The sequence below is a fragment of the Andrographis paniculata genome, unplaced genomic scaffold, assembly GCF_009805555.1.
Source record: "Andrographis paniculata isolate CXL003 unplaced genomic scaffold, ASM980555v1 Contig38END, whole genome shotgun sequence".
Taxonomy (NCBI): domain Eukaryota; kingdom Viridiplantae; phylum Streptophyta; class Magnoliopsida; order Lamiales; family Acanthaceae; genus Andrographis; species Andrographis paniculata.
In genome coordinates, this window is record NW_026137571.1 from 3858094 (window position 1) to 3885019 (window position 26926).

The following is a 26926-nucleotide window of genomic DNA, read 5'->3' on the forward strand; positions in this document are numbered from 1 at the left end:
ATGCTAAAGACTCAATTTTTGTTGTGGTTGATAGATTTTCCAAGATGGCTCACTTTATACCTTGTGCGAAAACGACAGATGCTAGTCATGTGGCAAAGCTTTTCTTTTGAGAGGTTGTGAAATTGCATATGGTCCCAAAAACTATTGTATCTGACAGGGATGTAAAGTTCGTATCTTATTTTTGGAAGAGTCTTTGGCATGAAATTGGGACGCGCTTACTTTTCTCTACCACGTGTCACCCCCAGACTGATGGCCAAACATAGGCGATCAATCGTACCTTAGGTAATCTTCTACGTGCCATGGTACATGATTGTGGTCGAACATGGGATGAATGCCTACCACATGTTGAATTTGCTTATAATAGGCATGTTAGTACTACTACTAAATTGTCCCCGTTTGAGGTTGTTTATGGTTTTAATCCTTTAACTCCTACCGATATGTTGCCACTACCTAGAAGCGAGCATTTGAATTTTAGTGGCAGGGATCGAGCTACATCAATCAAGGAATTACATGCCAAAGTACGGGAGTACATTGATAAGGCGGCCGCGACATACGCACGCTACGCCAATCGCGGAAGAAAACGCGTGATATTTCAACCCGGAGATTGGGTATGGATACATTTGCGTAGAGAACGCTTTCCGGAGCTGCGGCGTGAGAAACTTTCTCCTCATGGAGCTGGTCCATTTCGTGTGTTGGAGCGCATAAGCGATAACACATACCGGATCGCACTTCCGAAAGACTTGGGCGTGAATGCGACTTTCAACGTTGCCGATTTGAGTCTTTTTGATCATGCTGAAGATGCTACTTGCCTTGAGTACAAGGCAACCGAAAATGCTACTACTAGCCTTGAGGACAAGGCAGCTGAAGGGGGAGAGGATGACATGGCTCCGGATCACCCGAACCCGAACTTAGACGGACCGATTGCAACCCGAACCCGGTCGAAGCTACTTGTGTGCTTAGAGGTTGTGATCCTTTGATCTTAATCAAAATGTGTGGTTTAGATTAGCTTGCCACTTAAGATGTGTGGCTTAGATTAATTTGTCATTTAGTATATATAGCCTTGTTTATTTTCTTGATGGACACACAACTTAGATGAGAACATTTTGAGAGAGGGTTAACCTAGCTTTGGAGAAATTCCTTAGAGTTGGAGTGATTCCATCCGCCGAGAGGGCAATTCGATTGTTGAGCTTCGGATGCAAATGCGTGAGAGACAGAAGATGGATCTGCAGCCTCGGACAGTCCGTGGATTCTCGAAGTGCTTGCTCGAGAGGAGTGATTGCTTTTGGAATTCTACTCATCATATTTCTATTTCAATTTCGATTTAGCATTATAAGTTCCCGAATACATATTAGATATTTGTCTTCGAGTTTGATTCATGGAGATGATCCTAATCTATGTCACATTGTAACCATTCGGACGACGGTTCCAAGTACCGTTTATGAAGAATATTTAAGGATTTAGGTCAGCAACTGACAGATCATCTTCAATCATCTTCAATTGACAACAAAGTCAGTGATTCGGGGATCATCATTTAAATTTTCAGTCTTTTATTTTCCAGTTTATTTTCTGTACCGTACAGTGTTTAGAGATTCCTAATCTCAGACGCTAAATATATCAAATTCGAAGATAATTTCCTATTTTCAAATTTTATATTTTTTTATTGTTGAAAAAATATATCAACACAATGAATTTAATAAAAATATTTAAATTCAAATAAATGCTATGTTATTATCGCTTTTATTTATTATTTTATTAGTATTACATATGTATACATTTTATTGGTTGGAACCGTGGAATAAAAGAAAAAATTGAAACTAAGGATTTTATGTCATTGCGTCGCCGCAACTGTTATTCCCATCTTTATTTTACCATTCTTTCCTTTCTTTCTTCTTCTTCAAAGTTGCCACGGTAGCGGCAAAACGCACCGGGTTCTTCTTGGGTGTTTTTGTTTGGGGGTTTGAATTTTAAGTTGGGATTTGAGTAGTAAAAATTTTGAATTTAAATAGTTATATGATATGATATAAATAGGTGTTAATGTAATGTTTTGAATGTAAAATTGATTTTTAATATAATATAAAAAATGAAAAATAGGTGTTTAATTTGATATTTTTTTGAAGAAAAACATAGAATTAATAAAATTTTTGTATTTCTACTTCTCCGATTCTTTCTTTTCTTTCCCAATTCTTTCTTCGTTCTCCCCTTTTCAAATAACCGGCGATCCGGCGGTTTGAACCTGGATGGACAAGTCTACTCGGGTTCACCTCAGGGTTTTTCGAGTGGGATCCGAATAGAGTCGGTCAAACATTTATCGGGTCGGTTGGGATGATTAGGTATTCAAACAATCGGGTCTCGGGTCCCGACTAAAGCCATTGCCATCCGTCAAGTCTTGTCGATCTCCGTTCCCCGCCGCCGATAATTATTCGAATCTTTACTCTTCTCCGATTATTGCGGTACTCATACGGAAGTTCGATCCATCTTGTTTGGTGGCTAGAACACATGGGGCACAATTGTTTGTTTAATTGGTTATACAGTCTTTTCTATAGTTACTGCTGTTTGAATAGTAGTTCTTGATTTACCCAATTACTGCTGTGTAATGCTTGGCGCCGCTCTTTATAGTCATTTGATGTTATTCATGTGTGATTCATTACGACGTGTAGGTGTAAATTTCAATCTATCTTCATAATGAGCATTCAAACGATGCAAGCGTGTTCGGCCTGGAAGGATTTTAATGGGCGCTGCACGGTTTGTGCTTCTTTGAAGCCAAAAATGGTGTACGCCGCGCAGTGGCTGGCCCCCAGTATGCCCTAATTTTACTCCATTGATAAGTTGATGACATTCTTTTTGGTAAAGACGTCTGGAGTCATTGGAATGTAGATTTTTCTTTTCAGGAACCCGAAGGATGTCTACACTATGTGCCATTCAGTTTCGGCCTTGCATTGACATACACAAGGTTTGGTTCAATGGCGTTCTCTTCAGTTTTTGGAGTAGTCCAAAGTTGCACTAGCCATGCTCCTTGTAGTCTAAATATGTGGCAAGATGTGAAAAACCACAATTCCCTTTCCTCTGTCGAAAGCCAGCCGATTTGTGGGAAAATATTAACCAACTATCCAGAAGTTGTGAAATATTGAAATAACGATATAACATCTGAATTAGAATTCTACTCCATTGCATTAGTCAATCCAGTAGTTGAAATTTAAATGAAATGAACTGTAGTAATATCCATTGATCTATTACTCTATCCTTACCACTTTCAGTAACTTTTTCGTGCTGGAGAAAGCAGAGTGCTTGAATTGTTTCTTCTAATTGGATTTAATTATACATTCTATGTTGAATTTTTTTTAATTTTTTTTTTTTTTTTTTTGGTTATATTAGCTTGTAAGGTGCCGATTGAATGAGGATCAAGCCATTAAATGAATCTGGCTTTTGTTTCTCTAGCTTTTACATGATATACTGCACCTTTGAAGTTAATGGCTTTTGTATTGTGCCAAATTTCCGCATATATGTCATGGACTAGCTAACAAAAATATGTATATAATTTTACAGGGGAAAGTGAAACAGATTGTCGGTTCCACTCTTAAAGATTCTAAAGAAGGAGATTCAAGTCTTATAACTAATTATGAATCGGATAAATCTGCTGCAGAATATGCTAAAATGTACAAGGATAATGGTTTAACTGGTGGCCATGTGATCATGCTTGGAGCTGATCCTTTAAGCCAATTAGCAGCAATAGAAGCATTACATGCATATCCAGGTCGGCATGGTGTTACTTGTTCCAAAAATATGTTCTTTCATATCTCTGAGTGCTATGGCATCCTTATTACAAAGGCCACTTAATAACAAACTGAATTTGGTTACAGATTATTTCTGCTGTTAATCGGATTATATCTTGATTAGTAATGGACTAACCATACATTTTCTTTATACAAAAATTTTGTTATTGTGAGGCTGTGGGTTTCTAACTGTTGAGTACTTGATGAATGCTTTATATAATGTTTCCAACTTTGACTTTGTATCACTTAAGTGCTCATTTATTCAGATGCATCAATTTCATATCTAGATATTATTCTTAGATTTTCTTATCATGAACTCGCTACAGCTTTGGGATGTGAAATAATATTATTTATTATTTTCTTACAAAGTAAACTCTGCTGCTGATTTTTGAGGAACATAAGCTCCCTTTTCATCGTTTGGAGTGATAGTTCACACCCTCCCCCTCTATCTTCTCTTGGCATGACTCGATAATCATGCATATACTGTGTTGGTATTATTACTGCAAGTTTAAAATACGGTTATTCAATTATATGTCGTTTCCTTTACTTTTATCTGTTAGGAATGCAGTAGTCAAATCTCAGCTCTTGTGGACTTCTGCTTTATACCCAAAATCAATTTCTGGTTTTCGGCTGAAGCTAACTAGTGTAAATATTGTTAGTACACCACCGCCAATTGTGAAGACATTCCTAGTAGGTTTCTATAAAAACTGTTATATGTTGCTGAAGTACTTGCTTTCAAATGATGCAAAGACATCATATAGGATGTTGCATTTGAGTATCTTCTATATTTTTAAAGTATTGGAACTATGTTTTCTTATTACTGCTATACTCACTGCTGGAAACATCTAGGTGGTTTGCAAATAGGAGGTGGTATTAATTCAAGTAATGCCATCAGTTACGTAGATGAGGGAGCAAGCCATGTCATTGTAACTTCTGTAAGTTTTTTATTTCTTTATCTACATAGATTATTTTATTTTATTTTATTATTATTTTTGCTTTTTCGTATTTGCATTGCTTCCTGCATGGTCAAGAGCAACATATTTTCCTCTTTATGAAATCACTGACTATGTCTAACCTTAGTGCGAGCACTCATTAGGTTTCATTGTTGGACAACTGGAACATGTTTTACATATATAGTTTCATTACATTGGATAATTGTGTGTAAAGCATGATTACCAACATTTTTTTGTGCTTTTATTATTATTATTATTATTATTTATTTGAATCTAATCCACTTAGTACTTGTCATGGTAGTATGTGTTCAATGACGGACAAGTCGATTTTGAAAGGCTAAAGGAACTTGCTCATGTTGTGGGGAAACAGAGACTTGTTTTGGATCTTAGTTGCAGAAAGAAGGTATCTATCTTTCTGAGGACATTCTATCACTTGTTATACAAACATTTAGTCAATATCTTATTTACTCTGTTTAATACAACTAATGAATCCCTGAGTTATTGAAGTCCAACTTCCCAGCTTGGCCCTGAATATATCAGAAACATCCATTTAATAAATAAATTACATGTGTTTGAAGATGGTTTGGTCAATTGAATTATATTATTGTCATTGTGTTATTTTTTATACCTTGAAAATGTTTTTGGGCAGGATGATAAGTATGCAGTTGTCACAGATAGATGGCAGAAATTCAGTGATGTGTATCTTGATCAAGAAATTTTGGAGTTTCTTGCAAAATATGCTGATGAATTTCTGGTCCATGGAGTTGATGTCGAAGGCAAAAAGTGCGTCTTATAGCTGACATAAGCCATTACATTTTCTTGCAACACCATATTTAGTCTATGGTCTGAACATGAATATTTATATCTGCAAAATCTGGAATGCTGCACTCTTTTTAATTAGAGATATTTATGGAGGCATGACCTTTAAACTGACGTACTTATGTCTGATTTTTGTTGCTTGCTTTTGTTGTGGCAGGTTGGGGATTGACGAAGAGCTTGTGGCTTTACTTGGCAAGCACTCACCTGTGAGTTTTTTTATTATATTTTGCCCCTATGAATCATTGCTTGAATGTTTCGTTCCCCATTCATGATTACATTCTTCTTGTTTCTCTTAAACTGAATTAAATCAATTGCAATTGCATTTTTCTTGAACTTCTATTTTTCGGTTACATTATCAGTACCACCTTTTTTTTGGCTGCTGCCCATTCGAAGACAATATATATGTCACAAAACTGCTCTTCCATATTTATGGTGGAAGCCGGAGCTTGATTGTTAGACATTAGTGTACTATCATTATCATTTTTCATGCTTTTCTTCCTGTTAATCTTTTGTCTTAGATGCTATGAATGGTTTTGATGTATTTGCTAGATTCCGGTCACATATGCTGGTGGAGTCACTGTTATGGATGATTTAGAGAGGATTAGAATTGCAGGAATGGGACGTGTAGATGTCACTGTCGGTAGTGCTTTGGATATATTTGGTGGTAAATTGCCTTATAAGGATGTGGTTACTTGGCATTCCCAGCAAGAGGCTTCGGCAGTATGACATTATCTTGGTTTGACCAAATTTTCATCATTTTTTCTGCCGCCCTTGCTCCACATAATTTGGCCATGTATGATTTATGCATAACTTATTGCGGAAAAACAGTACCGTAAGTTTTAAGGTTATACGACCAGCTGCATTTCCGACAGTTAAGGTTTTGTTCTTTATCTTTGCACTTCATAATGAATCGCAGATCATGTTGGCTTGTGTGATTGCAAACTAAAGCAGAGTTCAGCAGATCGATTTATAAATTTTAATTCTTAAGGAAATGTGGTTTATAGATTGCGTTATTTGTGATGTATGCTTATTCATTTGCAGCGAAGGTTAGCTTGGAAGGTTCTAAATTGAAGTAACTTTGGTATAAAAACGATGCCCGTTGACTCATTTGAATTGCTTTAGTTGAGATTCTATGTTAAACTATGAATGAGAAATATCTTTTAAGCTTGTGACAAAGAAGAAATATTCGAAACAATCTTCACTTAACACTGTTGCGGCTAAGTACTCTCTCTCTATAATATATACACATATTACATATATATATATATATATATTGATGCTCTGAGCTACAGCAACAAGAACTAGCTAGCTTCTGAGATTGCTACCGTGGCTTCATTTCTGTAAGTACTTTCCATCTTGTTTATGATGTTTCTTTCTGCATCTGAGAAACCGTATCCTCAGCTGAGTCTCTCTCCTTTCCAAGCATTTCCAACAGTTCCCGCTTGCTGATCACTACTTTAACTCTCACTACTCCAGCAGTTTGTTTGGCTTCTTCCAACGCTATAACATCATCTGAGAACCGAACCGCCTTCTTCTTCTTTATTGTTTTCTTTGCTGCCGGTAGAGGAAGAAGATAGTAGAGATGGCCGCGACGCATTTCAGCAAGAGGATGCATGTGTTGCAGCACCGGAATGCCATCCGATATTACATGGTGATAATACTCTGATAGAACTTCTTCGACTCTAATTGGGGCTTTGTATTCAATGATCTTTCCATCTGTTCTCATCACTCTGACAGGCTTCTCATGGATCACAATGCAGTTTCCCATACCCAGACAAAATAAATAAATAAATTTGCTTGGAGGCTTCGTGTGTTTTGAACTCTGTAAGTACACTGTACAAGCAATTCTAATGCCGAGTTTGTTTTATACTAGTTTATATCTTCAGAGGCATGTCAGTTTTGTGGGTAGGGTCCATAAGAGGTGGAGCATCACCTAACATTGCTTTTAAATTTGGGAGTTTTGTCACTATAGAAGATCCCGTGGGGCCAATGAAATCTTTGCTTAGTGGTTTGTCTGCTGCTCTTTCCTGCCTTCTACCATTACTGGTTATTTGCTTGCTTAGTTCACCTTATTTTCCTCGTTTTAAAAATGGTTTTCAAATATCTTTTATACCCCCCAATGCTATGCTTATATAGATCGTAATCTCATGAATTCATTTTGAAGGGTCATTTTAGTTGAGATAGGATTAGTTTTGTAAGATCATCTCCAATCTACTTGGAATTGTACAGACACTCTGGTAAAGCTATTATTATTAAACAAGTTTGTAAAATAGATAAAATTTTGAAAGTTATTTATAAAAATAAGGGTGTGTTCGTTTGTAGGATTTCATCCAAATTCTACTATTCATCCAAAATTTTCCCCCCAAAAACATCAAATCAAACCCCTATTTTTTATTTTTTATATTATACTAAAAATCAATTTTACATTCAAAACATCACATCAACACCTATTTATATCACATCATACAACTATTCAAATTCAAAAATTTTACTATTCAAATCTCAACTCAAAATCCAAACCCCCAAACAAACACACCTTTATCTTATAAAAAATATGGTTAATTCTTCTAAAATTCCTGTATCTCTATATACTTTTTTCATTCAATTCCTCTATACAATTTTATTCTTAACTACTTGCTCATTCCTAATTACTTCATGTATTTGTTAATTTAACATTAAAATTCCTATTATGTCATTATTATATATTTTTATTTACTTTATTACCACACTCATATCAACCACTAAAATTAGCTTATTTGTTCAATAATTCTTTTGCCTAATTCAATTTTTTTTATAATCAAATAAAAATTGATTTTTTAATTTTTACGGACGACAAATGAAAATCACAAGTTTAACGTCTGAAAAAAGTATATAATCGCAACGGTAAATTGCATCAAATCAAAATGAGGTTATGATGTTGTACTTTTCATATGAGAAAAATATACTTTTTAAAATAAAGTTATAGACTTTTTGAAATCGTTTGAGACACCCATTTTTTGTCCTATACAAACTTTAGTAGGTCGAAACAAATATTTTTAATAAATATATTACATTATGATTTACAAGTTTTTTTTTTCGATAAAAAAAAGTCGGTTTTAAGAATTTTTATCAGCATTGTATTGAATCGAATGATTTATTGTCGAACGATAATATTAAAATTATCACCACATGTTTTACACTTTAAAATATTAGTTTTCACTTTATTCTTATCTTCTACTACTGTTGTGCCATAAGTCCGTATGGATGAATTACAATTTGAAATTTATATCGACAATAAACACAAATAAATTTACATATATTATGTCGGAAATATATATCATCGTAACGGTGAATTGCATCGAGTTGAAAGGAAATTTTGGTGTCGTTTGTACTTTAATATGAGAAAAATATACTTTTTAATATAAAGTTTTGTACTTTTCAAATTTACTTTTTATATTTTATTGTTGAGTAGTAGTCAATATTTCTACACGGTGTTTGAAATACTTATTTTTTGCCTCACACGAAGTTTAGTCAGTTGTGACCAATATTTTATATAAGTATTTTGCATTGTAATTTAAGCATTGTCATTATTTTTTTAAAAATTATTATCATTATTGTCATGTGATACTTTCAAGTTTGAGCACTACATATTTTTTACTTGAAAAATATTAGTGTTAACTTGATTATATTTTGTGTGCCATAAACTCTAACAAATGAATTAAAATTTATAAGTTTATATTGAAAATAAACGCAAATAACACTACAAGAGTTATGTTGAAAGACATACTATAGCAATGGTAAAATACATCGTCTTGAAAAAACATTTTGGTGGCGTTTGTATTTTTCGTACGAGAAAAGATATATTTTTTAAAATAAAGTTATGTACTTTTCAAATTATTTTTAATACTTTATTGTTGAGGAATCAGTACTTTTATAAAGTGTTTGAAATAAATATTTTTCCTCTTACATAAATTTTAGTTAGTCGAGACCAGTATTCTTCAAAAATATTTTCTATTGCGATTAAGTATTGTCATTATTTTTTTAAAGAATTCTACTTATTAGTGTATCAAATCAAGTATATTATAGTTGGACGATACTTTCAAGATTGAATACCACACATTTTTTATTTCAAAGATATTAGTGTTTACTTGATTCTTATATTCTACTATTGTACAATAAACCTCAATGGTGAATTTCATTTCATTGAAATGAAGTTATGATATCGTTTGTATTTTTCATAAAAGAAAAACAGATTTTTCTTTTTAATTTTTATTCCAAAAAAAATTGTACTTTTCGGATTGAAACATAATGAATTAAATATCACAAATACGGTTAAGAAATAAAATACAACATTCTCAATAAATTAAAAGGACAATAGTTATATTGTTATAAAATTTAGCTATTTGCTGCATAACCAAAAAACAAAATAAAATCTAACAATTAAGTTAAAAAAATCTAACACTATAGAATTTATAAATAAACATATTTTTATAATTTAGAGATTACATATTCTAAGTTTATGAAAATTTTCATTGTGAGATACTGTGGCTGTTCTGGTTATTGTTTCCGTCAACAGTGGTATTTTGTTTATGGTGGTTGATTTTATTGTTAATTGTTTTTATTTTTTTTACCATAAAAATTTAAAATAAAATTAGAGGTTAATTTTATGTAATTTGGAAGAATAATGAAAAAAGTGAATGGAAATAACTAAGGGTATTATGGTCTTTTTAAATAGGTAGAGAGTGAAAAAAATAAAATTATATAAATAGGGAGTAAAAAGAAGATATTTATATTTAGAGAGTAAATAAGAATTTGTAATAAGAAATATGAATTTTATTGGAAGTTGCCCTGAAAATTAAGGGTGTGGTCGTTTAAAGGATTTGTCCCAAATTTTACTATTTATCCAATTTTTTTCCCCAAAAAAATATCAAATCAAACACTTATTTTTTATTTTTATATTATATTAAAAATTAATTTTACATTCAAATATTACATCAATACTTATTTATATCACATCATACAACTATTATAATTCAAAATTTTTACTATTAAAATCCCAACTCAAAATCCAATCCCTCAAACAAACACACCCTTAGTAAATTGTTTGAAGATATATTTTTTTACGTGAGGTATGAAGGAAAAATAATAAGTGTGTAATATATTAGTTTTTTTTTTAAAAAAATTATTTTTGGGGAATTGTGAAAGAACACACGTGCTTTCTTTGTTTACTCGTTATGTTTTATATTATTATATTTTATGCTTTCATTAGTGTTTATTTTTTGATGGTTTCTTTGATAATATGGATCATTCCTCTCCATGAGTTTTTGAAGTTTTGAATTAAGATGAATTCTTGTGAAAAAATTGAGAGAGTTGATGGAGATTTAATCATATTAATCAATTACTTAGATCACTGACTTAAATTTCATACAACCAATATAAAATACTAGTATTCGATCTATAATTTGCTAGGTAGGATTCTCACCAGCATCCCCATATCTACATAAATATCTATAGAAAAGGAATGAATTAATTGTGCACCAATCTAGCCAAACTTTCTTTTACTTTCCATATTATTTCTTATATGTATTTATGGTGTAGTACCATAATTGATCGTGATGTAGAGTAGCTTAATCTTAGTTATGTAATTAGCTTAATCTTAGCTATGTAATTAATGTAGTGTTGACCATCCTCCTTATAAATGTATGTGTTATGTAAATGAATAAAATTACCAATACCTTGATTACCTTACATGGTATCAAAGCCACACAAAGCCTACAAGCGATACCAACATTGAATCCGTGGCCCCATTATCAAATTTTACTGTCATCCAAATCAACATTGCCCAGTAGCTTCCGCTCAAACTCGATGAGACAAAATTTCCCTCTTGGCTATTACAAATTCAGACCCTCTTATTTGGACTTGATCTCCTTGTTCATATCGATGGCACAATTCAGCCCCCTCCAAAGATGATTTTGACCAACGAAAAGGATGGCAAGGAAGTTCCAAATCCAGAATACTCAACATGGGCAAGGCAGGATAAACTAATTATCCATGCAATATTATCATCCCTAAGTACATCTCTTGTACCCTTAATTGTGAGGGTACAAACAACCTTTACGGCTATGGAAACACTCACTAAAGTTTTCTCAAGTCAAACAAGGTCGAGAGTTGCGGCGCTAAGAAGAAAGCTAGCAACAACATCGTAGGATAATATGAAGGTAAGTGCACATCTTCATTTGATGAAATCTATCATGGATGATCTTGCTCTTGCTCAAAACCCGATCACTGAAGGCGAACTCGTAGTCGCTATCATTTAAATTCATAATTTGACACTATTGCAACAACCCTAAAGGCAAGAGAAACTGAAGTGTCATACATAGAACTTTTTTAAAAGCTTTTCGATCATGAAAACACCATTCGACAGTAGCAGCACAAGGCGTACCTTGCAAATTTGGTTCGAGCAAATGGAAGGCAGGGGCATCAACATTATCTTATTGAAAATCAGCCTCAGAGAAATTCTTACCGCGGTGGAAACAACATAGGTAGAAGAGGTTATCATGGCGGTAGACATGGCAACAATCGTGGTGGTGGTTTGAAAAATAGAAACAGGGCAGTTTTTCAACTCTGCGATAAGCCCGGACACACAGCTTAAGAATGTTGGGGCAATTTTAGAAATAATCCAGTGGCAAATGTAACATAGTTTGGTATAACTCCATCTTCACAAGCTTGGATAATGGACAGTGGAGCATCTGCCCATGTAACAGGAGACGCCAATACAGTGACAGAGTTTACAAATTTTGGGGTCCCTGAGGAGCTCACTTTGAGAAATGGTTAAGTTTTCCTATCACAAAACTTGGTAAAAAACTTTTACGCACTAGTTCTAGACCGTTGGTACTTAAATATGTCCTGCATGTCCCTAAAATCCAAAATAACCTAATATCAGTTTCTTAGTTTACCAAGGAAAATAACGTGTCCGTTGAATTCTTACCTGAACATTTTCTTGTGAAGGACCTGAGCATGGGGGTGCTACTAATGCAGGGACACACGAAAGTGATCTTTACGAAGTTCTAAGACAAAATCAATGTTCAAATTGGTGCCCTAAGTTAGTTATTTCAAATTGCTTGGTAGAAAATAAGTTGTGGCATAGACGCCTAGGCCATCCCGCCACTAAGACTTTGAATTCTATGTTAAAGTCACTTGGTTTAAGTAATAAAATTCATAACTCCAACCAAGAATGTAATGCTTGTCGATGTTCAAAGAGTCATAAATTGCCCTTTAGTGTTTCATCTTTCAAAAGCTCAAAAACCCTCGAAAATGTGTTTAGTGATGTTTGGGGAAGCCCTAATATTAAGTCTATAGATAATTGTCGCTATTATGTCACATTTGTTGATTACTTTAGTCGGTTCTCTTGGATATATCCCATGCGTTTTAAACCTGATGTCAAAGAAATTTTCATTAGATTTAAGAACACTATGGAAAAGTTGCTGGGTGAAAAGGTTATTCAACTTTTTTATGAAAAATGGGGGTGAGTATCAATCCTTGGAGGCATTTTTTGCTCAAAATGGTATCTTCCACACAAAAACACTACCGCATACTCTCGAGTACAATGGTGTCCCTGAAAGGAAGCATCAGCACATCGTTGAAACATGTCTTACATTGTTAAAACATGCTAATTTACCTAGTAGCTATTGGACTTATGCCTTTAAAACAAGAGTGTACCTCATAAACCGAATGATTTCAACAAGTTTAGGACAAAAATCCCTCTATGAACTCCTCTTCAAATAGAAACCGAATTATCACAAACTCAGGGTGTTTGGATAATTATGTTACCCATGGTTAAAACCATACAATCCAGGAAAGTTACAATCCAAGTCTGCCCCTTGCATATTTTTAGGCTATGGTGATAGTCAAAGTGCATTTATTTGTGAGGAAATTGCCACTAGAAAGGTCTTTTACTGAAGACATGTCAAATTTTTTGAAAATACATTTCTTTGTGCAAATAATTTGGACAGAGACATTGATCGAAGTGCAAGTAAAGAGTACAAGGTTGTCTCTAACAATAGTGACGCCTCACTACTCGGCCTCGACACAAGTATCATTTCTTATCCTATTCTTTCTACAAACAACAAAGCACACCACACTCCCACGGACTCATCCACTGTCGCCCCAACCGAACCGTGTAATGTAAACCCATCCGAGTCATGTGCTGAATCAATCGCTCTAGCCATGCCACTGCCCTTCACCACATCACCACCTACACTTGACCATGATATAGAACATGCACCAAACTATTCAAACAACCCTTCATCTGAATCAACTCCTCTCTCTAATACACACCCTATGGTAACTAGATCCAAACTCGGTATAACCAAACCAAACCCCAAATACCAGGCTAACATCCTTCCCAAATTTCCTTGCTCCAAAAATCTTGAACCAAGGAATGTGAGATAGGCACTCCAAGATCCAAATTGGAAAAGTGCTATGCAGGAGGAATTTGATGCTTTTGTCAGAAATGACACATGGACACTAGTACCAAAAGATGCTTCAAGCAATATTGTAGGAAATAAATGGGTGTTTCGCATCAAATGCAACATTGATGGTTTCATTGCATGGCTCAAGGCGCGGTTGGTGGCGAAAGGGTTTCATCAAAGGCCTGGGCTTGATTATCTTGAAATTTACAGCCCAGTTGCTAAGCCGACAACAGTTCGAATGGTGCTTACCATTGGTGTCTCCAAAGGATTAAAATTTAGGCAATTGGATGTGAACAATGCCTTTTTGCAAGGCACTCTTGATGATATGGTGTATAGGATCAGCCATCGGGATTTTGTGATATGACACACTTTCATTACATATGCAAACTCAACAAAGCCATATATGGGCTCAAGCAAGCACCTCGGGCTTGGTATACCTAGTTGAGTAAGTTTATTCTTGATTTGGCTTTGTCAATTGAACTACTGATGCTTCCCTCTTTGTTTACCACAAGGATGAGATCATCTTATACTTCCTTACATATGTTGATGATCTTATTCTAACTGGAAACAATGATGAATTCCTTGACAAATTTCTTCGAAAAATATCGCGAAGGTTCTCCCTTAAAGATTTGGGCGAACTTCATTACTTTTTGGGAGTGGAGGTTACAACAATGATGCCAGGTATATACTTGAATAAACAACAATATGCATTAGACATCTTGGAGAAATTTGATATGTTGCAAGAAAAACCTTCACTAACTCCAATGACAAGTTCCACGGTGTTAAAACTTGATGATAGTTCTAAAGAGACAAACTTGACATGGTACCGTCAAGCTCTTGGTCCCTTCAGTATCTTAAGATGACACTGCCCGATATAGCCTTTGCTGTCAACCGGCTTTCTTAAGTGATGCACATGCCAACAACCAATCATTGGTCAGCTTGAAAAGAATCCTTCGATATCTTAAAGGGACTAGCAATTATGGTTTGCACGTCAACAGGTCATCCGACTTTGCGATAGTGGCCTACAGTGATTCTGATTGGGGAGGTAACTATGTTGATAGAACATCAACTACAGGATATGTCATTTATGTTGGCAATAATCCCATCCCTTAGAAAAGTTCAAAACAACGGACTGTTTCCCGGTCATCGACTGAAGCAGAATACCGAGCCTTGGCGAATGCTTCTGCCGAAGTAATCTGGCTTCAAAACTTGCTTCGTGAGCTTTCTGTGCACACCAACTCTCCACCAAAGTTGTTTTGTGACAACTTAGGCGCTACATACTTGAGTGCTAATCCAGTGTTTCACTCTCGCATGAAGCACTTGGCCCTTAATTATCACTTTTTCCAACAATGAGTCCAAAGTGGGGAACTAAAGGTTCAGTATATCCCAACTAAGGACCAGCTAGCTGATAGTCTCACCAAACCTTTGTCTAGGCTGCGATTTGAGTTTCTAAGGCACAAAATTGGTGTCAACAGAAACAACATCATTTTGCGGGGGTGTATACAAAAGAAATGAATTAATTGTGCACCAATCTAGCCAAACTTTCTTTTACTTCCCACATTAGTTTTTATATGTATTTATGGTGTAGTAGCATAATTCATAATGTAGAGTAGCTTAATCTTAGCTATGTAATTAGCTTAATCTTAGCTATGTAACTAACGTAGTGTTGACCATCCTCCCTATAAATGTATGTGTTATGTAGATGAATAAAATCACCAATACCTTGATTACCTTTCAATATCGCCGTCTACCTTTTTGATCGATTTTTTTATTTTTTATTTTTTTTCTTTGATTTACAAGGATTTTTGATAATTAAATTGTAGTAGAAAGGGGGAAGAATTGGGCTGAGATCACTTAGAATAAGAGATGATAATAACTAATTATATTACCATTTTGTCTTCATCTTCAATGTCCACGGTTTGATTAAAAGTTAATCATACGGATTAGGACTAATTAGCACCGTGTTGATTAGTTCTAATCAGTACGGTAACTGTTGTCAAAATTTTGAATTGAAATAAAATTTTGATATGATATACTCACTCTATTCCATTTCAATTGTCTCATTTTTTTTTTCCGTCCCACTTCAATTGACAAGTTTCTATTTTTAATAAAATTTACTAAATATACTCACTCTTAACAAATATAAATCGATTTAATTAATCTAATAACATATAGCCTAATACATCATGTAGGACCCACTCAAAACCCCTTTATTTATATCTCTCTCCTCAATAAATAAATATTTTTATCTTCATTTAAAACTTTATTTTTTATAAAATTAGTTTTATCTTAATTATAAAGAAATAAATATATTTTTATATTTATTTGTATTATTTAAAATTTTATTTTCTACAAAAGCATATCCATGCATATATTTTATTGAGATATAATATTTAAAATATTTAAACATATATTCTAAATTTATTTTAATCATATATATTCAAACTACCAATAATATTACTTATCTAAAAATATAATAAAATAATATCATAACTCAATAATATTAATTAATAAAACCCATTTACCTTAAATACCGTGTCCCAAATCAAATGAAGAGGGAGTAAATAGGTGAACCGATAATTTTTTTGGAGATGTTGAACTTTTTTTTGGCTTGAGGTTCTTCACTTTGGTCCCTATCATAAATTATATCATCTTCTTAAGCTAATAGAGCATTTCTTCTCCATCACCACTGTTTCTGCTAGTCTGTGGAGCTTTGGAGACTGAGGCGAGATGCGCTGCTGCATTGTCTAATAGCCTCATCTTCTTCGTTTTCCTCTAAGGAGAGTTCGCTACAGCCATTCATTTCGGAGTTTTGATGCTGCACTGCCCTGACGCGGCCCCCCCCCCCCCCCCCCCCCCCCGTGAGCCCACTGTCATCTTTAGTATCACTTCTTTTTCCATTCTTTGATTTCCTTCTCTTCCTTAGAGTGAATTCTTCATCATTTTCATCATCCTCCGAGCTCCTAATGCCGTCACTGGACAAGTCACTCAACTCATCCGCAACATAAATTGACGACCTGCGCGTATTGGTCCTCCTCATAGATTGGCATCAACAATAAGGTTTAGGGTGGTTAAATACTCAAGGGCAATAGGTAGTTTAATGTATGCTATAACTAGCATAAGGCCGGATATTGCGTATGCTGTTGGAAGGTTAAGTCGATTCACCAGCAGACAAAGTGTTCATTATTGACAAGAACTTAGTAGAGAATTCAAATACTTAAAACCGACTATGAATTATGGTTTTTCGTAATTATTTTAGGAATTTTAGCATATTCTATTATGTGTGTATATGTGTTTTTAATTAGACAGATGTAGTGTGAAATGAAAATGAAATGTAATGGATATAGGGAATAATTAAGTGTTTCATTTCCAAGTAAACTAGGTTAAAATCCTTTCCCTATAGATTAAAATTTATTTTCTTTTTTTTTTTCGTACGAGAGGACACGATACAAGAAGTTGTCCAACCATTATTATAGTTACCATCTACATTATCCCCAACAGTCATATATATATATATAGGCAAACCATATATGTATAATATATATAAGTAAATATACAATTCCTATGCGCAAATATTTACCAAGTAAACTAAATATATACTATAATATATATTAAATTATAATAGACAAATAATTATTGAAATTAAGTACTTGAAAAATCCTTGCTCGATGCATCATCCACAAAGTTTGCCAAGAAAATATTTTATTTGACTTCCATGATCGTACCAAAAATATCACACTCAAGTTGATAAAGGGTTTCCCAGTGCGCACAAGCTTCACATGGATCCCCACGAAATGCTTTCAATCCTTGACAAATGTCAAAATGTTTGACCCCATTGAGCATTAATTTTGTGCAAATATATTCCAAATGTTTCAAATATATTTTCAATGTATTAATTTCATAGATTTGTAACATAATTCATCAATTTCAGCCATAAATTCATAAAACATTTGAATATAATGTAAGTAAAATAATAACATGCTTGAATTTACAGTCCCACATTGGACATTTGACTCATTGCTAATCAGTGAGAGTGTCGTATATATTCCTGCAGAAGGCAAGCGCTTATGGAGGATTGGGTGAGGATTTGAACCTATGTCATTTTAGCAATGAGATACTTAATTCCTCCCCATATCCATTACGTCCTATTTTCATTTCATATTAGACCTGTCAAATTAAAAACACATACACATATAACATAATATGCAAAAATTTCAATAATATATTTTGAGTAGGGTGCAATGGTTCGTGACAAGATTATTACTGGTTGTACAACAAGGTATTGGCCATTCAAAGGAAGGTTCAACGATGAAAGATGACTTCAAGGATGAAGACGAAGTTTGTCACTAGAAAATAAGCACAGTTAAAGGACGTTGGTGAAGGAATCCTTGAGACAACTCCCGTTGACGACAATGAATTTCCTACCAAGGAGATGGGGGAGGGGGCAAGGAAAATCTGCAGAAATGATATACTTTCGGTAGATGATGAGTTGTGAAAAATTTAATTATTATAAAAAATTAAGTGGTTTATGTCTTGATTATTTAGACATATGTACACAAATTATGCATGTAAGTAGAATTAATGTCTTAAAAGGGATAAGATATAGTTGTACATAAATAATATATGATCGATATTTGACTAGAATGTCGAAATAAATAATATATGATCGATATTTGACTAGAATGTCGAAAACGGGGATGTAATTTCAAACATGTTAATGTTAGTTATTTTACTTACATTATGTTAAAATGTTTGAAGGATTTATGACTGAAAATTTTGAATTATGTTACAAATTTATGAAATCAATACATTGAAAAATATTTTGAAATATTTGGAATTTTCACAAAATTATTGCTCAATGGGTTCAAAAGCTCCACATATGTCAAGGATGGAAAGCATTACATTGGATCCAAGTGTGAAGCTTTTGCACACAAGGGAACCCTTTACAAACTTGAATGCGATTTTTTTCATTACGATCATGGCGGAAATTGAATAAAATATTTTCTTGGGAAACTTGGTGGACGATGCATCAAGCAATGAATTTCGGGGACTTTATTTCAATAATTATTTTTGTATTGTAATGTAATATATATTATAGTTGAAAAATATTTCTGCATGGAAAATTCTCTAATGGCACAAAAAGATGGTAAGACAATGTTATTTGTTAGACTTTCTGTAAATCTGGTTGATGAACAAATGAAGGAGAAAACTTTCAAATCAACCATGATAAAAATGTAAAGTTTTATGTTTTTAAAATTACAATAAGAAAGAAAATAACTGATTTTGTTGAAAATTTGAGTACATGGAGAGTATTCAAGTATTTTAAAACTCAACGGAGGTTATGGTTTACCATATTACGGATTTACATCTGTCATAGATGGATATTTGGATGCTAGTTGGATAAATCACACCGAACATCACCGATCCACATCAATATGAGTATTCTTGTTTGGGGAAGATGTCATTTGTTGGGCTTCCAAAAAGCAAACCTGTATTACCCATTCGACTATGGAATATGAATTTTATAGCATTAGGCGCGGCTAGCAATGAAGCTGAATGGACTTATTGTACAAGTCGTCTATTTGGATGAACTTAAAGCCCATCTAAACTTGCTAAGGGTGAGACATCCAATTTCATCCTAATACTATGTTATGAGTTGAACGTTGAATGATCGATTAATCGGTTATTTATTTAATCGAGGAAATTTTTATAAATTAAATTCATAAGTTTTGAAACTGATTATTCGGTGAGTTAAAATGCACGTGAGCTATATAATGGTTATTAACAAAGTGGTTTAGGTAAATGATTTCCGAAAAGCCGCTGGCGGCGCCGATCACCCGTCTCAAATGATGTGATCGTGGATTGAGGCTTGGGATTGATAAAAAGAATTGATAAATTTAGTCCATTTTGCTCCGAAATTTAATCGAAATGAAAAATTATTTTGTTGAACCCAAAGCCCAAGGAATTAAAAAAAATATTGTTGGACCAAGAAATAGCCGCCCAAAAATTTAATACATGCATGTATGCATGGATGTTCAATCCATTTCAAATTTCATTGCATGCATGTTGCAACACAATGCAATTAGTTGGTTTGATAATTATATGCACGCATGCACATGCATGGATGTATGCATAACATAAATAATTTTTCATGCAAGGAAAATTTTGCATGATAAGTGCTGTAATTCAAATTCAAATGTTTGCATTTGATGCACAATTATTTCCAATATTTGAATTCAAACAAACGTGCATCGGTTTCAATTTTTCAATTGATGACATGTAATTATATTCAGACCGATTTCATCCGTGAAATGCCTAGGGCTGTTCTTTCATTTGTTAAACACACACAACAAGCTTCTTTGTTAAAATATATTTAAAAAATATAATTTTATTTACGGTAGTTATCTTATTTAAGAGATTTGTAGGATTCGTGCATTGTTTAGATGATTTGTACAACATTATAAATATGTACGAATTCTTATGATTGAAATAGAGAATTTTAGTTTTTTAATGACGTACAAATCATCTAAATAATGTAAGAATCCTACAAATCTCTTAAATAAGATAACTACCATAAATATAATATATATTTTCTAAATATATTTTAACACACCTCCTCAAACTCAAGATACGATTGAATAAACTTGAGTTTGTCAGAAGTTGCCGAAAAAAATATAGCGGAGGTCTTCCACGAACGAACTTGAATTTGCCAAGATTGACCAAAAGTGGTGTAGTCGTCCACTGGATCAGAGTCGGAATCAGAACTCAACACCGTTAGAGTTGAAAATAGGACTCGCTCGTTCACAACAGAACTAGAGTCGGAAACAAAGCTCACTTACTCTTAATAGAGTTAAAGTCGAAAACATGACTCTCAATGGCGTTGACTTGAAAGTAGAACTCTGTCAGTGGAGATCGAAGTAGTAGAGACAAAGAAAACATAGAAATGACAACATGATCGTGGATATAAGAAAATACATCAATAAAATATAATAATATATACGAGATATAACAGGTTATGGATGTACCCGGAGATAATTTGGCTCTAATACCATGTTAAAATATGAAATTGAAATTCTCTATTTCAATCATAAGAATTCGTACATATTTATAATGACATACAAATCATCTAAATAATGTAAAAATCCTACAAATATTTTAAATAAGATAACTACCATAAATATAATATATTTTCTAAATATATTTTAACATTCTTCATCTCCTCTCTTAAACATTCTTCATTTTCCAATCTTCCGCCGACGGTCCGAGTTTCCGATGAGTTTTTCAGTTATACTTCGGTAACTCTCCCTCTGTTTTAATAGCTCATAGTTTATCTTATGTTAGTTTGTCGGAACTCCGAAATATTGGGGTGCTACCTAATTCGGAGACGAACACCGTTTTATCTTTGGGAACATTCCACGAATAGAAGGCACTACTGCGACTTATTCATTTTTACAGAGAGAGGTTATACCTCGACTCGACGTGATTATCAAATTTATTTTGATAAATTAATGTGATTATTGAATTTATTATGATAAATTGATTATCGAACTTATTTCGATAAAATTATTGTGATATTAAATTTATTTCGATAATTACATTCTTGCAATATAATATTGTTTTATTTCTAAAATTGAATTCAATTTAGAAAGCTCACATTGAGTAGGTTGGAGCGAATAACGTATCTCCAGGTATGTGTTTAGACCTGCAAGAAAGTATGATTAGACTCGTTCTCTTAACAACTCGTTTGAAAATTGCTAATAAAGGAGGAAGATGAAAGGAGTTACCTATACGAGTATGAAGTTTTGCTGCTTCAATAAAATTTAGACTTGCTTTCAATGTACTCCTGAATGGAGGGACACATGACTCGTAACATGTCAAGTGAACTCATGAAAATTCTAAATTTGTGTGTACTTTACCTTAGTTTATATGTGTATATATGTTTCGACAAACCGTAGGAGAGCATTCTGTAGATAACTCCTAGGCCATAAAACAAAGGCAAAAAGTGAATTAGTCCATATCGTAATTCAAAACTAGCGTTACCTTCAATCTTCAGCAAAGTAATACATAACGGCTGCAAATTTAAATTGGGTGCGGCTAACTCTCTGAGCGTGCAGGTATCTTCGTCTGCCATATTGGTTCTTGCTTGATTGGTTCGCTCAGTAACGAATTCAAAACCTTCTCAAATCTAAGCCTTCTTTTTGCTTCTTTTAGCAATTTGCTTGCTAACCTCTCGATTTCATTTTCCTATACCAAATTTCCTGTTTGAGAAGAGCAGCACATATATATGATATAAAGTAATAAAATAAAATTAAGGGACAAAAACATAAAATAAATCAAACGCCAGCCCCCAGCAACAACACCAAAATTGGTAGCTTTCGAAGTTTCCACTGAAAATTCTCTAACACCACAATTTTCGCGTAGCAAGCGGTGCTGAGATCGATCCACATGGACTGTAGTTTAATTCCTATATTGTCAAAAATTCAATTATTGGGGCGAAGAGATTAAAATCCAACTAAAATAATCTATAGGAAATTAGAAACCAGATTGAATTTCAATTGATAAATTGGTTATAGATATTAGATACAATCATAACGCCCAATTTTTCCCTTACATTATTGACAGAAATGGTACGACCAATTGGCCGCATCCCTAGTCAAAAAAGTAATTTAGGTACAACCATAGATTAATTTATCCAATCTAAAATAACATTAGAAAAATCCAATTCAAATATTTAATCAATTATAAAAAAAATTAAATTATTTGATTATGCAATTCCTAAGCTAAGCTCGTCAACCCATTTACCACTTTATCAAACAAGTGTATAATTACAGATGCAAATATTCGATTGACACACAATTGATAAACCAATCTAAAATCCGACAGTGATAAAAGATCAATATAAACAATTGTAGGCATGAATCACAAGATTATATAAATACCAATTTAATAAACAAGATTTGATTCAAATAAAATTATTATCTCACAAATCCAAATCCGGAATCTACATCAAAGCTCGAACTAGAATAAATGATCTAGATACTTATGCTTGAAACTAAACAAAACGATATTAATGATCTTCTGGTGGCTTTTTGTCTGAAATTGCCTCGTCCAATCCTTCAACTTAAGATATGAAATGTGAGTGTAAGTTTTGATGCTTTACTCTAATATCTCTCCCCTTTTATAAATGATCAAACCTGCATCAATACGTTAATTGCTCCCACAATCAATGTAATTTCTCATGCCACAATTCATGGCTTCCCTAATCAGTTCCATGATTTTCTCTTGTTTGACCCGTTAAATGAGTACGATTATCTTAAATTGCTCCCACTTGCCACCAATCAAGATTATATCAAAATTAGTAGAAATCTATCCAATATATTAAATATAATTTATAGTTTATCTACAAAAATATATGACAATATACACTTCATCATTCCGTCCCAATTTTTTTTTTGTCCATGTATTGTAGATACAAAATTTTAAATAAAGTATAATTAGTAAGTAAATAAGATTGTATAAATAAAATAATTATTGTATAATAAAAAAAATTATAAATTAAAATTAAGATAGCTGAATAGTTTAATTAATATTAAAAAATTATAAATTATAAAATTTAAAATGCGATTAAAGTGTATAATTATATTTTCAAAAATAAAATGACAAATTATGTCGAAAAAACCGAAATAAAAAAAATTGACATTTTATGTGGGACAAAGAAAATAGTATACTCAGTAGAGCGAGCAAGTGAAAGGCAATTCTAAGTCTTGGAACAAAGGATACTACTTTGAATTGGAAGCAAGGGGTGGAATGCATGTCAAATTTATTTTTTCATTTTGTTTATATACATATCCTTCAATATAAGGCTTGAGCCTTGCTCTTGCTCCATTGACAAGAAAAGTATCATCATCATACCAGGAATTCACATAGTTGATTCTTATGGCTCCACTTAGTAGTACTTCTTTAAGTATTGACTTCAATTTTCTTAGGAATAAGTGGAGTCTAGAATAATATAGAAGTACTTTGGATGCCTAAGTGAATTCTTTATGCTTGATATTCCTATCACGAAAGAACTTCATCATTCCCTTATATACAATGGTATTCTCATATGCTAATTAACGGACCTGAGTAGGTTATTTTTCTTGAGTTTGGTGTAGATAGAAATTCTGATACTTAATGGCCCAGTAAGTGCGATGTTCAAGTTCCACCAGTAGATGACAAGATATTTCATAAACTAATATGTACAGGAACATTCCATCAATGTCTTGAAGGCTATTCTGTATGCTTAGAAAACATCATCTAGCTTGTCAGCCTAATTCTTAAGACTTTTGTTGACTGTGGTATGGAGAATATGCTTGACCTCTCTATATAAGACCGCCACTTGAACACTTACTTGTGGATGATATGGGGTAGTCAGATGTTGATAAACACCATACCGAGTCAGGCAATCCTACAATGGCTTGTTTATGAAATAGGTGCCTTCATCACTTATAAAAGTTCGCAGACTCCATCCCTTGGGAAAATATTGTACTTAAGGGAACGAATCACAAATTTATCATCATTAGTGGGGAATGCGACCGCTTCCACCAGCTAGTTGAATTGTGAAAAAACAAGTTCCTCCCCCTAGCTTCCATCTCCCCCGTTAAAGAAAAAAAAAAAAAAAAAAAAAACCTGACAAGAAAAAAATGTCCACCAAACCACATCAAAAACCACAAAAACATCTTTAAAAAGGATAATATAAATGAGTTCCACATGCAAAAAAAAAAAAAAAAAAAAAAAATTACACGAAAAAATGATGCAGATGGATCCATGTCCACAACCACCGATGGATCCAAAATCGATCGGCAACTCGTAACCAGCTCCAACGCTTGATCCGAACGAATAAAATCACACACAACATTATTATCTCCTTGTCAGGTTTGAACATACATGGAATACCTGACAACAACTTCGAAGACCGTAATAAATCTCATAAAATGACTATTTCACCTTTCGAAGCCTAATAAAATTTGAGGGTAAAATTGTAAAAATGATACAATTTGATTAATATGAAATACGTTTATGACTGTTTAAATCTAATTATGTGGGTTGCAAGTATTTTATGATAAAGCCCTTACATTAATTTATTCTTATGCACCACTTATTTTTAATGTATAGTTTTAAAGTAGTTTTCATTAAATTGACAAAATTAAATTTTAAATTTTGATTTGGAAATACATATATAATAATTTCATTTTGAAGTATATTGTACATCAAATCCAATACTTGAATGTTATTAAATTTTAATTTAAAAATCGTTCTTACATACACCAGATTTTGAATATGAATTGTACATTGTTATAAATGGGATAATATATATATATATATATATATATATATTACAAGGTAGAGCATATGTGATTTTATATACGGTCAAAATTCTGTGCGTACATGAAAAGATGTTAAAAGCTTTATTTTCGATAATTTAAATCAATAGGTAGAAACATAAGTCGAAATAATGGAAATACTAAAGCAGCTTGGTGTACGTTTCATGCAAAATATGTAAAATACTGCTACTTTTAAAGCTTGATTGTCTCTTAGTTTTTCAGATACACAACCAATATGTGACAATTTAAGGATAGATGTATGATGAGAGTTTAGCATATAAACAGACTTTAAATTTATTATCATCACAAAATAGAGTGAATTTTAATTTTTGATTTGAATTATAAATTGGTGGCACTAGATTATCATATAAATATAACTGATATGTTTTTTTTATGGTAATTTCTCCATTGTCTTCATTTTACTTCAGTTAAATACAAATGATAATTTTATATGTCTCACAATTATTTACTTGTATTTTCATTTTTTATTTCGATATTCTTGATGTGAAAATAGTTGGATGTAATATTTTGCATTGGAAATCAACATTGAAAATGATATTTTTAGGCCAATTACTTTTCTGCATGAATCCTTTGGTTTTATAATTTTCTTTGATACTTCTCTTAGTCTTTGATGTTGGAAAAAAAACAATCAATTATTTCTTTTGCGTCTGCAAAATTTGAGTACTGTGCCATGACTACAAGCCCCCATTGGATTTGTTTGTTTTAGGCTCCATTTGGATTGATTTTTGACAGAAGCTTTTAGATTCTGATTCTAAAAAAAATATTTTTTATCTGTTTGCATTGACTTGCGTGTAAAAAAAGAAGCAGATTTTGAGGGTGGAAAGTGCCTTTTTTTTCAAAGGCACATTGAGGATTGCTTATGAAATAAGGAGAAACCCTTTTTTGTTAAAATTATTGCTTTATCTTTAATAATAATAAATGCAATAAAATAATATAAAAATAATTAATTTATATATATATTATTATATTTGAATAAAAATTAAATTATTATTTCCAATTTATACGTTATACTTTAATTAAAATTTAAAATTATAATTAAAATACCAAATTTAAATAGGAGTATATAAATTTTTGTAATTATACTAAAATTATTAATATAATTTATAAAATTTTAAAATAGAAATAATTTAATATTGGATTGTAAATTTTATTTTTAATTTATATATTATCCTTAAATTAAAAATTTTAAAATATGAATAACTAAATTTTAAAAATATATTATTTATACTACTCCCTCCGTTGGGTGTCTTGGTCACTGTAGACACGGAAATTTATGATAAGTATAATTAGTAGATAATTAAGAATGTATTAGTGAAAATAATTAACCTATAATATAAATCATTATAGATTAAGATTAAGATAATTAATTGGTTTAATTAAAATTAAAAAAAATTAAATTAGAAAATTTAAAATGAGATTAACATGGGTAATTATTTTCCAAAAAAAAAAAGTGACATGAGATGTGGAACGGATAGAAACGACAACATGGACATGAGAAGTGGGACAGAGGGAGTATAATTTAGAATCTGTAAATATAATTAATAAAATTT

At 32.6% G+C, this 26926-nt stretch overlaps 2 protein-coding genes across 3 annotated transcripts; one reads left to right on the forward strand and one right to left on the reverse strand.

Annotated features, from left to right (window-relative positions):
• The first annotated feature begins 2203 nt into the window (after positions 1–2203).
• LOC127251112 (1-(5-phosphoribosyl)-5-[(5-phosphoribosylamino)methylideneamino] imidazole-4-carboxamide isomerase, chloroplastic) lies at positions 2204–6621 on the forward strand. 2 transcript variants are annotated; one of them, XM_051274696.1, is made up of 9 exons: positions 2204–2522; positions 2658–2797; positions 2889–2950; positions 3544–3751; positions 4620–4705; positions 5025–5126; positions 5373–5506; positions 5700–5748; positions 6092–6621. In XM_051274696.1, the coding sequence occupies exons 1-9, from the start codon at positions 2497–2499 to the stop codon at positions 6266–6268; spliced, it is 984 nt and encodes a 327-aa protein (XP_051130653.1). In that variant the 5' UTR covers positions 2204–2496; the 3' UTR covers positions 6269–6621. The 2 variants fall into 2 exon arrangements, with proteins under 2 accessions (XP_051130653.1, XP_051130654.1); XM_051274697.1 differs by having other exon boundaries at positions 2206–2450.
• Positions 6622–6902: 281 nt separating this feature from the next.
• LOC127250925 (uncharacterized) lies at positions 6903–7310 on the reverse strand. Its single transcript, XM_051274403.1, has one exon. The coding sequence runs from the start codon at positions 7308–7310 to the stop codon at positions 6903–6905; it is 408 nt and encodes a 135-aa protein (XP_051130360.1).
• Between the last annotated feature and the right edge of the window lie 19616 nt (positions 7311–26926).